Here is a 14,715-nt window from a genome sequence, read left to right as displayed (position 1 = left end):
AGCTTGATCAGATCCTTGAGTTTCTGACAAGTATATTTCACGAACAATACTGAACACTGATCAATCTTGTTATAAAGACAGGACTGACATTCGGTGTCCACTGATGCGATGAATAAGGAAGTTCACAAGTACACAGCATCAACTATGATATATTCTTGTCAAAAATTAAAAATGAACCTGAATCCAATCAAACCCTAGATTTAACTACCAGTTTACAGGAAATACAGGGGATGGAAGAACATGTTAAATAACATCATGAGACATAATCAGCCAAATATGGAATGCAGAAAATTGTGCAGGTCCAATGACCCAGTTTCTTCCATAAACAGGCAGAAAAAAACACAAAGGGATAAGAAAATGTTATGTAGACTAGAAGAGACCACTTCTAACATATGGACCTCACTTGAATCCTGATTTAAACACACAAACTGTGCAAAAAACAACAACAACAGATATTTACGGGATGTTTATGGAAATCTAAACATTTACTAAGTATTAGACCACTATAGAGTTGTCGGTAAAATTTTTGATATAATACTGTGATTACATTTTTTATAGTCCTTTTGTGAATGAAATAATACCTGGAATTTGATTTAAATAAAACAGGCCAATGGGGAGAGAGAAGGGTATAAAAAACAAGATTGACCATATGTTGTTAATTGCTGAAGCTGGGTGATGCGTATCTGGGAGTTCATTATAGCACTCTCGATACTTCTGTGTGTATTTGAAAATTTCCATAATAAAAAGTCTAAAAAAAACACCCAAGTCCCCCTGACTATAATGATGAATTGAAAAGCATCAGAAACTATTTCGGAGGCTCCTGCAATAGTTCATGTGAGAAGTGAAAGCAGCCTCTACTAGTGGGAACAGAAAAAAAGAGAAGTCAGTAGATATTTAGGAGGTAAAATGGATAGGGCTTGGTAATTCATTAAATAGGCCAAGGGAGAGAGGGTATCAAGGATGAGGCTCAGATTTATGGTTTGAACCTGTGACTGACTCTGAGAAGGGGCAGATTTGGGGAGGAGGGCTGGGGTTTGAGGTACCCATGGGACCTAGCATAGAGATGGCAGCTGAAGGCAGAGGGGTGAAAAGAAGATCCAGGACGAGAGAAAGCCAAGTGAAAAGGAAAGAGTGCCTGGGACAGAGCACTAAGAATCCCCAAGGTCTACCCGTTAAGGAGCCCGTTCTGTGTGTGTCAATCAGGCCTAAGAAGCGTACATGCATGGAAGGGGAAGACATGCAGCCAGGAGGGACAGGCGCAGCTGAGGGCAGGGGAAGATGTGCAGGTGTCTGTGTGTGCATACAGGGAGAGACCCTGGATCAAAACTTGACCCTCCCGCTCTTGCCAGCTTGCCCTCCTTTCTGGTCCTGGTCTCCAGAGGACCCCCATATGAGCTGACCCTCTCTCTAGACAGATGGGAAGATGCCCCACTCCCACCTCGCCACCCACAAAGCTGATCCTCACCTTCAGATCCTCACACAGGTCACCGTAGTCAATCTCGATGAGAGCCTCTCGTGCATAGATACTGGAAGTTCGCTGGGAACCACTCACTGAATCGTCCCCCTGGGAGCTACCCTGAAATGGCAATAGGGAGTAGAATTGAGTAGACTGGCCATGAGAGGGCCTCTCTAGAAGGGGCTGGGGGCTCCTTTGCAGCCTTCAATGGCTGAGAAAGCACCTGGTAGCAAGACAACAGCTTTGACGGCAGAAAGATCTGAGTTCACAATTGGGCTCTATCACTGCCTAAGGGTGTGATCCTGGGCAAGTCATGCTGGTGGGTCCAAGTTCTCTCATCTGTAACATGGAACAATGTCTGCCTTGCAAGCTGTGGTTCAGAATAGGAGGAATTATGTCATGTGATACCACGAGGCCTGGTGCATTTCTGGTGTTCAAACTATTTTGCTGAATTAAACCAAAATGCTATTTTGGAAGTGGGGAGGGAGAAAGACGTGTGGCACTGAGATACATGTCCAGGTAGAAGACAAGAGCTACGTAAACCTCTCAGTTAACATTCCCACCCCTTGATACCAATTTCCACTTCCAGTGGATAAAATGCCTTGGCTCCTTTATCAGCTAGTGTCCTTCCCTTTCCTCTAACCAAGCTTCATCACCTCTGCAATGCTGATGTCCCTTACTCGACCCTCTCCTGGCCAACCTCCTTCAATGCAGCTAAGCTATCTTCCCTTAGGTTCTCCAGCTTCCACCTTCCTTTCCTTTTGGCTAATGTCCCTCAATTATTATCCATTACCTGCTCCAGTCCCAAGGTTAACAAATGATATGATTTCATCTTCTTACCTACCTCCCTCACCACCTACTGACATACAGCTCTACCCCCAATGCAACTTCCCTCTCACACCAGGCTACCACCTTTCGCCTCACCCTGCCATCCCTCTTTATGTCCCTCACCGCCCTTGCCCCCCAACCTTCTTTCTCTTTCCTGCTGTCCCTGGCCACTTTTGCACTTCCGTTCCCCATCTCTGGTTAATGTTGTTCACAGCCTACTCCCAACACCATCCATGATACTCACCTCTTCCTGACTAATATCGTCCATGGTGCCCTTAGACAGTGGCAACTTGATGTCCTGCATCTTGCAGGCCTGTAGCAGGTTGTGGCGGTCACTGCGTTTCTGTTCAAGCTTGGTCTCAATGGCTGTCACCTCCTTCTGTAAATGGGTCATTTCCCTAAGAAGACCCAGGGAGATAGATGAGACCCAAATCCAGCAGGCTGTCTGCTCTACCTAACTGCCCCAATCCCAGGCCTGAACCCACTCACTTGTTGGCGCCCCCCAGTTTCTTACGAATCTCCTCCATCTCGTGATTCTTGTCGTTCACCTCTGACTTCTTGGCCAGGTGCTGATTCTTCAGATCTTGTAGCTGAGCCATGGTTTCATCTATGATCTTCATGTGTCTTTGCTCCTCCTGGTCCCAACAGGGGGAATAGGAAAAGGGGTGAAGGCTTTCCTTATCACACTTTAGGATCTTCTCCCTTGCCCTCACCCTTTCCAGCAATTTGTTAGAGCCTCTCTTCAATGAGCTATCCTTTCACAAACCCCCATCGCCCTTCAAGCTTCTTTTATCTTACTCTAAATCATCTGGTTGCCTCATTTTACCAGCTGCCTACTGTAGAAAAGTTCAAAATATAGAAAAAGTATTAAGCACTCATAATGTCACCAGCTAAAAATAACCAATCGATATTTTAGCCTATTTCCTCCCAGCATTACTTATAGATAGCTCCACATAGTTGAGACTAGATTTTAATTAAAATTTAATATTCTGTCCTGGCTGGTGTGAGTCTGTGGATTGAGCGTCAGCCTGAGAACCAAAGGGTCGCTGGTTCGATTCTCAGTCAGGACACATGCCTGGGTTACGGGCCAGGTCCCCAGTTGGGGTCGTGTGAGAAGCAACCACACACTGATGTTTCTCTCCCTTTCCCTTCTCTAAAAAATAAATAAAAAATATATTTAAAAAAATTCGATATTCTGACTTAATGTTATACTTGAGCATCTTTCTACATCAAGCTACTGGTGTGAGCTATATAATAACATTAATTTTTTAAAAAACCCACACAAACAATATGGTATATTTTTTCTATGAGTACATATATATGAATGTAGAAGTATTGAAGTCAATATCTGCAGGTCTGAAAGAATATAAACTCTAGGCAGTTAGGCCCCAGGAAGAGTAAGGGGATTGGGAATGAAAGTGGTCAAAGTGGACTATAGTCTAACTTATAATTTTCTGATTGTTTAAAAGGAGACTGTTTTGTTTTCATTTTGATTGTTAAGTCACATAAAGGGGACGTATCGACAACCTACTGTCAAATGGCTCATAAAAAATAACACACATACACAGAGTACGCAAAAGCAAATGTGGCAACATGTTAATGACTGATGAATCTTAGTGATGGGTAAATAGGAATTCTTTGTACTATTCTTGCAACTTTTTGCTAAGTTTGAAATGATTTCAAAATAAAAAGTCAAAAAGTCATAGAAATCTGATTCTGAATCATCTAGATGTCCACCTAGTCCTGCCCCAGAATTTTACTACCTGATCTGCATTTGTATTTAAGATTCTGATGACACCAAAGAGGACTGCTTTAACCACTGAAGTTTAATGGAAAAAAAAATACACAAACCAACAACATAGGCAAAGAAGTCACAATATGTTCACACCAAGTAAGGGCCAAAGGACCTCAGGAGATGATGCTATGAGAAGCAAGGATTTTACAGGAATTTAATTTAAGGACGAGGTGCAAGTAAAGTGAGTTGCCAGGCCATACCCAGCGGCATAGGCAGGCACACCGTGAAAAGGGACTCAGTTTCAGCACAAAACCATCATCTGTTGCACTGAATTCTTACGGTTAATTATAAAATTCAATTTGTAACTCTCTATTGGCTTTCTGATTAAACGTTCCAAGGATACAGGGTAGGGCAAAAGTAGGCTTACAGTTGTGAGTACGCAAAAACAGTTTATCTTTGTATTATTTATTATTGTTTTCCACAGGAGCAACTGTAAACCTACTTTTGCCCACCCTGTATATGCTTGTATATATGTTTAAGCACCATTAAGGATTTTTATAAACCAATACTAGAGATCTTAGGAAAAAAATCCTTTAAAGGGGGGGAGGTCCGTGTATTACTAAAATCTGAAGACCATTAAACTACACAAATATTTGTATGTAGTATAATTTGCTAAATCCCTAATTCCCAGGGGGCACTAGATAGTTTCCCATATGGAACTATAAGTGCTTGTAATAAACAACCTCGTTGCACAAAGCAGTGCCAGCACTTTGGATGGATTGCACAATATGGCTTAACAATGCTGATCTCGTGCGCCATGGCCAGTATTAAGCATTATCCTTTAAAAAAAGTCTTGGAATCACAGACAGGGGACTGCTTTCCAAAATATATAAAGAGCTGATACGACTCAACATCAAGAAAACAAACAACCCAATTAAAAAATGGGCAAAGGACCTGAACAAACACTTCTCCGAAGAGGACATACAGAAGGTCCATAGACACATGAAAAAATGCTCAACACCACTAGCCATCAGGGAGATGCAAATAAAAACCACAATGAGATACCATTTTACACCAGTCAGAATGGCCATCATCAACAAATCAACAAACAACAAGTGCTGGCGAGGATGTGGAGAAACGGGAACCCTACTGCACTGTTGGTGGGAATGCAGACTGGTGCAGCCACTATGGAGAACAGTATGGAATTACCTCAAAAGATTAAAAATGGAACTGCCTTTTGAAGCAGCGACTCCACTACTAGGATTATACCCGAAGAATCTTGAAACACCAATTCAAAAGAACTTATGCACCCCTATGTTCATTGCAGCACTGTTTACAATAGCTAAGTGCTGGAAACAACCTAAGTGCCCATCTGTAGATGAGTGGATCAAAAAACTGTGGTACATTTATACAATGGAATATTATGTAACAGAAAGAAAGAAGGAACTCCTGCCATTTGCAACAACATGGATGCAACTAGAGAGAATTATGCTTAGTGAAATAAGCCAGGCAAAGAAAGAAAAATACCATATGATATCACCTAATACAGGAAACTAAAGAACAACACAAACAAAGGAACTAAATAGAACAAAGAGCAGAATAGCAGTCAATAAGGGGGAGGGGAGAGGGAGAGAAGGGTTAGGATAAGTAAGGGAAGGGTTTAGTCAAAGAACCCGTATAAATGACTCATGGACATGGACAACGGGGAGGGGTATGATTGCGGGAGAGGGGGTGGGTTGGGTGGGAAAGAGAAATTAGGGGAAAAGGGGACAACTGTAATTGAAAAACCAAAATAAAAATAAAAAATAAAATAAAATAAAATAAATCTGTGAAACAAAAAAAAAAGTCTTGGGTCCTGGTTGGTGTGGCTCAGTGGATTGAGCACCGGCCTGTGAACCCAGAGGTCGCCAGTTGAATTCCCAGTCAGCGCACATGCCTGAGTTATGGGTCAGGTCCCCAGTTAGGGGCGTGTGAGAAGCAACCTACTACCCATCAATGATGTTTCTCTCCCTATTTCTCCCTCCCTTCCCCTCTCTCTAAAAGTAAATAAATAAAATCTTTTAAAAATACTTTAAAAAATGAACTAAGAAAATTTCCATCTGTTAAAAATAAAATCTTGGGTAATGTTGCTGTAATTTGCATTTCTCTGATTTCTATTAACTAAATTATGTGTATGTTTATGGCCTGTTTGAATCTCTTCTTGAACTGTCTCTGCCACGAGCCCCTTTTTATTTCCTATTTAGGTCCTGGTGTTTTTCTTATTTCGATTAGAGCTTTACAAATTATGGATACTATCCTTCTTTCATATCTCTTCCAATTTTTCTCCCAGTTTTTAGTCTGTCTTTTCACACTCTCCTTCCTTACCTTCTTGAGCTTTTCTATCTCATTTTCATCCTTTTTCACTGTTTGCTCCCACATGTGTACTTTATCCTGATCCTCCTTCAGTTGGTTCTTTTCAAAATCCAACTGGATGCCCAAGCGAGTCTTCTGATTCTCAAACTCCAAACTGTGGGGAGAAAGGAGAACTAGGCTCAGGGCATAAGGACCCAGGGTTACTACTGAATTTCAGTCACCACTCAGCTAATCCATTCATACACACATAAAATTGTTCCCTGAAGTTAGAGAACTAAGTTCCTTAGCCTAGCCTTGTGAAAACAGCACAAGGCAGAAAGAGTGGGCCAAAATCCATTAGTCCTCCTTTAAACACTGAAGAACTGCAGACACCCACCCCCCAACTTCCTAGATGGAAGCACAAAAAGGTCCACCTGGACCCACTAGCTATGGTAATTCCTATTAAGCTTCTGCATACTTTAAATATATTACTTTTAATCCTCTAATCAACAGTGCCAAAAGTAGGCATTATTATTCTAATTATACAAATAAGGAAACTTGGGCCAAGAGGTAAAAGACCTTGCCCAAGACCTCAGAGCTAGTAAATGGCAAATGTGAGATTATAACCCAGGTCTAATACCCAATGTGGGGGCCTTCTCCCACGGCATCAGTGCGGTACAATGTGGTGGAATAATAGGATTGGTATCCCAACTCTGTCACTGACTACTAGTGTACTCTCGAGCAGGTCAGTTATCCTCTCACTCCTGTTTCTTTGCCTGTAAAATGGAAATAATAATAGTACTTATCTTGGAGTTACTGGGAGTTAGTTTTTTTTAATGAGTTAATATGTATAATGTCCTTAGAACCATGCCTGGCACAGAGTAAGTACTCAGTAAATTTCACTTACCATCATTATTGCCAAGTATTCAGCTTATACTGACTCTAACTACCACCCCCACATGCGAATCCCACCCCAAGATTCCAGAACCTACCTCTAAGGGACAGAACTTGGGTAGTAAAAACCATGGAGAAAATACTAGGTTCCTGCTATTGCCCTCCTCCCCATCTCTTCAAAAACTCAGAGTATGTAACCAGCAGGCCAAGCACAGTTAACTTCCATGTACCCCCTCACCCCCAATACAGATGTGTGACAGATGCTGCCTGATGTCATGCTATTAGTCATTATAATCCAAATGGAATGTAACTAACTCTATAATTTTGAGCTATGTAATTTTAAGTCCAATCTCCTAAGCATGACCCATAAAGCTGTCTGTGATCTGGCCTCTGCTGACCTCTCCACCACCCCCGCTTTCCACCTGATCCCATTTCTATGCTGTTCTCACTGCCTGGGACTCTCTGCTGTCTGGCTGGATAAATCCTACTCACTCTACAGGTCTCCAGTTTATCATTCCTTGTCCTATAAAAACTTTCCTGAAGATTATGAACAGGTTTTTAGTTTCTATTACACTTTCTTGGGTTCCTCCCTTGTTGCCCAGTTGAGTTAATCACATTCCACAGTTTCTAACACACTTATAATTGCTGTCTGTGCAAGACCCTTCCTTTGTCTCAATCCTTGATTTTCACACCCATTATCTCCCTTACAGTGAGCATGTACTCCAAAGTGACACACACACAGATGCATACTTATGTATACAGCCTTAAAATATGCACAGTCTTGTAAAAATGTCATTTCGTTTTTAAATTTACACAAATGCATGGTGTTATAAATATATCCATGGTACTACCTGTAAGTCCAGTTCTTGCTTTAAACTGCTATTTAGTACTCAATAGTCTGTATATTCATCACATTTAAGTTATACTTTCCCCAAGCGATAGCTACCTGCATTGCCACCAACATCCTACCTCCACCCTTTGTGACCCTGTGGGAAGACTATCTCTGGGATGTACAAGTATACCCAGGAGTGGCTTTGCTAAGTCATAGGGCTTACGTAGACTTAGTTTCACCAAATACCACTAAATTGTTTTAATTTGCATTTCTCTCATTAGGAATTAGACTGAACAATTTGCAATTAGCCATTCAAGCTTCTCTTTCCATGAACTGCGAACTACATCCTCTGTCCAGTTTTCTGTTGGGTCTTCTGCTTCCGTTTTTCCTCTCGCTGATTTGCAGTTTCCTTGACCATTTCCTCTGGGTTTTGCATCAACCTAAGGTTCAGCATCAATCACAGTGTTCTAAGATTGCTGATCTACTTGTTTGTCTCCCCTACTACTCCATAACTCAACTCCCTGAGGGCAGGGACAGTCTCTGATTCCGTTCCATGTCCCTTGAACTCAGCTTGGGGGTGGAAAAGCAATGAATATTTACTGTATGGGTTATGGGCTAGATGAACTGCCAACTGAGGCCGAGTCCAGTAGATAAACTCCTTCAGGGAGATTGTATTGTGTTCATCTGTCTTAATTCTCATGTCCCAGCCCCCTCCAATACCTAGCACAGGACAACTTGGCACAACATAGGTACTCAAGAAAGGTTTGTGGAACGAATCAATAAACTGAAGTGGGAAAGAAAGGAGAAACTGTTTTCTTCTTACTCTTCTTCCAACCTAGAACTTCATTCCTCCTCCCCTGCATGGCCCATCGGGATCATAATACAAATAAAAGCTAATATTTATTGCTCTTAGTAGGTGCTAAGTATTATGCTAAATACTTTAAAAGGATTATTTCACCTGATCTTCCCAATAATGCCATGAGACAGGTGTCATTATTATCCCATTTTATAGATGAAGAAACTGAGGCTCAAAGAGATCAAGTCAGTGACCAACATCATGAGTTGTGGAGCTGGGATTTTTAACCCAAGTAAACCATGTTTAAAGCTGGCACTCTTAACCACTAGCCTATGCTGCACTGCCTCCCTAGTATTGTCCCTGTTCTCTAAGGCTGGTCTGTAACACACACCCATCTTTGTAAGAACTGCCCCTAGTCTCATGATGGCATCTGACTTTCCAGGATATCAGGTTGGGGCGTCAAAGGCCTTGCAGTCTCTGCACTTCCACTTACCGCTTCTTGGCGATTTCATTCTGCCTCTTCACCTTCTCTTCCTCAAACTCCCGAATGTTACGCACACCAATCTCCCGACAAAATTCTTCAAACACCTCATCCTCTACCTGAGAGAGGCAAAAAGGGCAAAAGCCCTTTGGGTCAGAGTGCTGCTTCCAGCCCCAGCCCTGCCCTGATGCACATGCTGGCATGGTTCATCCCCCACCAACCTGGTTCATCTTTTCCTTCAAGTCTTTCATTTCCCTTTCTCTGCTTTGGATGATCCTCTTGATATCATTGATACGAGGCCCAAAGTTGGCTAGCTCACTCTCTAGCTTGGACTTTTCCTGAAGGAAATGGGGTTGAGAGGTTAAAAGGAGACCACGCTCCTTGGAGGAAAGTAACCATCCCGAGCACGCTGGTCCCATGAACTCTGAGGGCTGGTTCTTCACATGCTGAGAGAATATGACTGACTTAGCACCAGTCAAAGCTCCAACATCTTTTGAACTACCACACAGCTTCCTTCCTGGCCTCAGTCAGCCAGCTTAAATCCACAAGGCTGGGCACAAGGTAAACATGCTCCCTTTTAACTCCTGCGGCCAGATACGTTTTAGAATTCAGACTTTTTGATTTTAGAAAAAGGCAAAAGTATACACACACACAACACATTACATTAACACCTTCAGGGTGGTCTGGGGAAGTACTTCATGATCAAACACATTAACGTATCTAGAAGAATACCCCCCCCAACAAGGACTAAAATGCCTATAGCTCACTTTCAATTCAATTTTAGAAGCTCAAATGTTTATTAAGTGAACGAATTATGCTAATAATAGCACCTAACATTTACTGAGTGTGAGGAATCAGTCTAACCACTTTACCTGTATTAACTCATTCAATATTCAGAATGATGCTATAAAGCAGGTAGTATTCTAACTCCCATTTTACATATAACAATAAAAAAATCTAAGAGAGAGGTTAAGTTAACTTGCATAATGTCATACAGAGCCAAGATCTGAACCTCTGGTTGTCTGACCCTATGCTGTGCTTAGTTCCCTGGAGCAGCCTGGGAGGAGAGAGCAGAGTGGGATAAGTTCCTACCCTCAGAGAAACCTAGGCCAGGAATGGAAAGATGGCCTTCAGAAAACAGGACTGAGGCCAGACCCCACCTGCAGATTCAGGGCTAGATGTCGTGTCTTGGTCTGTTCTAGGTCACTCTGGGAGTACTTGAGCCTCATCTGCAGTCCGTGGGCCTGAGATTGCACCTGACGTAGCTCTGCCTCTTTCCGCTTTGCCTTCATCTGCTCCTGAAACGGACAAGAAAGGGCAGGATAGTCAAGAGGTGGCTGTCTTGAGCTTAGGACCCCCACTCCTAGTGAGAGCACTGCCTGTGGCTTACTTTCAGCTCCTCTGTCAAACGCTCCTTCTTCTCTTTTAACTTGTCTACCGCTTTCTCATCCCAGCGCCGTGCCTTGGCCTTCAGGTCACTGGCCCCACCAGAGATCACTCCTGACTTTTGGAACAGGGTCCCATCCAGTGCCACTGTCTACACGCAGAGGGAGAAGAGAGAAGGAGAAACCAAATAGAGGGATCTCCAATACTAAGCCTGTATAGCTCCAATCTGGACAAGAGAATCCATACCTTGTGGCGCTGGTGGCCTCCAAAGGCAATGCGGCGAGCATCCTCCACGTTGTCACAGACAAGGGCATTGCCACAAGCATACTGCAGGGCCTTTTTGATGTGAGGTGGCTCATAGCGAATCACATCAATCACCAGCTTGGCCCCCTTCAGTTCCCGGAGTTTCTCATCTGTAGGTTTCACCTGTAGGAAGAAGCTCAGTAAGCAGCAGAACATGGAGGGCTAGGAGGAGGGTCCCTCACACACTGTCTTGATCCCTTCCCTACCAGCCTCACCTCCAGGTAGTCAAGAGGCAAGAAGGTCTCAGGCTCCCCACGCTGCTCTTTGATATATTGTATACAGTCCCGGCCTGTCTTCTCTGAGTCCACTATAATGGCATCCATGTTCTTGCCCAAAACCTTGGTTACAGCAATCTGATACTTCTTTTGTGTGGGCTGGCAGAGATCAATGAGGCGGCCATACTGAAAAAGTCAGAAGAGCAAATTGAAGCATGAAGCTTTTAGGAACTGGCTCAGAAACCCCAATTCCCAGCTTGGGCAGACCAGAGTCTGTATCAGGAACATGAGCCCCCAGGCTATGAATAAAAAGCCTTCTTTGGCTTCAAAGCAACAATGACTTTTAGGAAGTCATGTCTGAATTCAAAATCATGTTTCTAAACCTCACTTTTACCATTTCACTGACCACTACCACCCCAGACACCATACCAGATACCATATATACCTTATACAAATTCTCACAAGCACCTAGCAAAAGAAATCTCTTTTCCTAGTTTATTCCCTGCAGTCCCCTCAAACCAACCATGGTTCCCTAAGAACTATCAGATAAAGGGAAATATCTTCAAAGGACTGAGCCTGATTCACCCGTATGTACCCTCCAGCAGTGTCTAGAGGAGAGATTAGGAAATATTTAAGGAATGCAATTAAGCCAAACCCAGGGATGGGATTATAGCAATTGGATAATATTCAGGGAACCTGGGAACTCAGGATTTAATTCAAGAGGCCAAGAGGTCTGATAAAGCCTGGTGAATGATCCAGTTGGTACATGCCAAGGGAGTTCATATTGAAGCCTGCATGGAGCTTGAGAGATTAATTTCTGCCCCACGGCCCCTTCTCCTTCCAAGGGCCTCGCTAGTTTCCCCACCTCCGACAGGAGAGTGGACAAAGCAAGACAAAATGTTCAGGAAGATGCAATTGCTGTGATAAAAAGAATGTGAGGTTAAGAGGCAGAACAAGCTGGGTGTGAAATGCAGTTCTTCCACTCATAAGCTATGCCCTTTTGGACAAGTCACTTAACTTCTCTGAGTCTCAGTTTCTCCAGCTGTAAAAATAGAATTGGTAATCCTGTTCTCACAGGGCTGCTGGGAAAATGACCTAACGGTCAGTGAGAAAGTGTTCAGGAAATGAGTTCTCTCTGCACTCTTACCACAGAGCCGGGATACAAGCGTTTGATGCTTTCCATAATCTCTGCCTTTCGCTGTTGGCGGCTGCTCTCCTGGCGGTCGATGCGGGCATCCCCCAGCTGCTCCATCACCTGGTTGAGCTCCTTATTGATCTCATCAATACGCCGCTTGGCCATCTCTACCTCCTCTGTCAGCTCCCCCTCTAGCTTCTTCTGCTCCTCTAGAGACTGCCTACAAAGTAAGAGGACACAGGGGTCACCCTGGCTGGTCAGAAAATACTCTGGGTTGAGAGGGCCTCTAGGGTTCCTGCCTAGGGAGGGTCAAGATAGGTAGGTTCACTAGAACAGGCCTAGAAGTATGAGGGAAGGCTGAAAAGTGGGACAACTGTAATAGAAAAACAATTTTAAAAAAAGAGAGAGGGAAGGCTGCAGAGCCACATACTTGCTAGTTGTGATGTATTCCTCCAGTTTCTCAATCCGCTTCTGATTCTCTTCAATTTCCCGCAGCTTTTGCTTGATCTTGGCCTGAGAGAGAAACAAATATACTCCGTCACCAGGGGCTGAGCAAGTTAACTCCAAGACCATGGGGCCCAGGCTTATAGCTCCTATGTGCTTGCTCATCCAAGAGTCCAACAGTCCAGGACAATCTGTCACTATGGCAGGAGGCCTACTGAAAACCAGACGCACAGACAAGTGCTTGGTGTGGCTCTGCTGACTGATGGGGCTTCCCTGGGTCCAGTGAGACCCTCTTGTACTGTTCTACCCAGCCTGGTCTCTCTTCCTCACCACTCAGAGAGGCTCAAACCTAGTAAAGCTTTCTGGGCCTTTCTGCACCTCTGCCTTCTCATCTGTAAAATGGAGGTAACCTCCACTTCAGAAATGCATAGTAAGTGTTTAATAGAGGGAAGGTATTCATATCAATGCCTACCGCCAAAAGAAGTGCTTAGCAGAATATCTGGAACACCGTAAGCTCCTAGGGTACTATAATTATTTTCTATTATTATGATTTTACTACCATTGTTATTAGGAAGGTAGTAAGTAAAGTACACTTGATAAAGAATGTAGGCTTTAGATAGATAGAGCTAGACTGCCCAGGTTCATATCCTAGTTCTCCCACTGAATAATGAGGTGGCCTTAGGCAAGTTATTTCACCTATGTGGTAGCTTCCTCATTTGGAGAAAAAGAAACTAAACAAGTGAATACATGTAAAGTATAGTGCCTACCACACAGTAAGTGCTCACTCAATGTTGGCTATTGTCATTATAGTTAAGGTACCTCTGCCTCAGACCATCACCCCCAATCCCATAATGCATACCCACCTCTGTCTCTACTTTCTTCCGCTCTTCCAAATCCAGCCGGTCCTGGTCAGCTTTTTGGTCTCGATTGAATTTCTCCAGCTCCTGGGCCAGGGTAGCTGCTCTCTTGCTGGCTTCTTCTTTCAACCGGTGGTATTTCTTCACCTGTGTTAAAGAGAGGGAAGGAGGACACAGATGACTAGTCAGCCCATGTCAACCTAGCAATCTCCCCCCACCCCACAACCCTCCCAGAACTTACCTGATTCTCCTCCAAGGTCAAGTCTCTACCTTGACTCTGACTCTCCTCTTCCATCCGTTCCTCAAACTCCTGCCGGGCTTTCTCCACTGACAGCATCTCCTTTTCCAGCTCATCCATGTCACCCTTACGTTTCTTATAATGCTTCTGTGCATTCTGTAGGGACTTCTTGGCTGCTTCCAGCTTCTTGATTTTGTGAGAGGTATTCTCCTTGGCTTTGATGTACTGAGGCCGCTTCTGGTTCAATTCTGAATCCTTTTCCCTTTTGCCAGAAGGGAGGGGGAAAACCAGTTAGCACTATTGGAGAAAGGAGGGTCATTAGGCTTTTAACCAAAAGAAAGGGGGGCCTGAGCCCCCTACGACCACTCAGGGAACTGCCTAAAAGAATAAGGACCTGATACCCTACAGATCTTCAAAAAAGGGGCAGTCTGACTACTCCCTGGAACCTTCAGCCTAGCATTCCAGGCACTCCATAAGGTAAAGCTACCACCCTGGCCTCAATCAGTCAGGCCAGAACCCTCTGTAACAACTCCAAGAATACCCCACGTTCACTTAGTTGTCTCCCATCTGATCTAACCTTTTAAGATTCCTGTCCCTTAAACTTCTAGTTCCAGTTTTCCTCCTAGGAAGGCATTCCCCAACCACTCCAGTGCCTGGGATTCTCATTGCTTCCTCTCGCTTGGCAAGTCACTGCCCCTTTCAAGTTCTCCCTCTTCTGAGTACTTAAATACTCTTATTTGTCTAATACGCAAGGCAAGGATAAAATAGAGAAACTAGTATGGGT

General features: G+C 43.7%; 1 protein-coding gene across 3 annotated transcripts in view; it reads right to left on the bottom strand.

Moving 5' to 3' along the window:
- The window catches only part of SMC1A (structural maintenance of chromosomes 1A), a 32,762-nt gene that overhangs the window by 11,977 nt on the left and 6,070 nt on the right, over nucleotides 1-14,715 (bottom strand). For all 3 annotated transcript variants that reach the window (XM_090264416.1, XM_090264417.1, XM_090264418.1), the window contains 14 exons: nucleotides 13,935-14,193; nucleotides 13,700-13,840; nucleotides 12,823-12,905; nucleotides 12,405-12,612; nucleotides 11,258-11,443; nucleotides 10,986-11,165; nucleotides 10,744-10,890; nucleotides 10,514-10,651; nucleotides 9,575-9,691; nucleotides 9,366-9,472; nucleotides 6,384-6,525; nucleotides 2,774-2,919; nucleotides 2,529-2,682; nucleotides 1,466-1,576 (listed from right to left, as the gene is read on the bottom strand). In XM_090264416.1, coding sequence (XP_090120542.1) covers nucleotides 1,466-1,576; nucleotides 2,529-2,682; nucleotides 2,774-2,919; nucleotides 6,384-6,525; nucleotides 9,366-9,472; nucleotides 9,575-9,691; nucleotides 10,514-10,651; nucleotides 10,744-10,890; nucleotides 10,986-11,165; nucleotides 11,258-11,443; nucleotides 12,405-12,612; nucleotides 12,823-12,905; nucleotides 13,700-13,840; nucleotides 13,935-14,193 — 2,119 coding nt within the window. The remainder of the gene's footprint in view (nucleotides 1-1,465; nucleotides 1,577-2,528; nucleotides 2,683-2,773; nucleotides 2,920-6,383; nucleotides 6,526-9,365; nucleotides 9,473-9,574; nucleotides 9,692-10,513; nucleotides 10,652-10,743; nucleotides 10,891-10,985; nucleotides 11,166-11,257; nucleotides 11,444-12,404; nucleotides 12,613-12,822; nucleotides 12,906-13,699; nucleotides 13,841-13,934; nucleotides 14,194-14,715) is intronic.

This window comes from Furipterus horrens, unplaced genomic scaffold (assembly GCF_987537825.1).
Source record: "Furipterus horrens unplaced genomic scaffold, mFurHor1.1.pri manual_scaffold_17, whole genome shotgun sequence".
Taxonomy (NCBI): Eukaryota; Metazoa; Chordata; class Mammalia; order Chiroptera; family Furipteridae; genus Furipterus; species Furipterus horrens.
The sequence above is the reverse complement of the archived record's forward strand: the minus strand, read 5'-3'. Positions and strand labels throughout refer to the sequence as shown.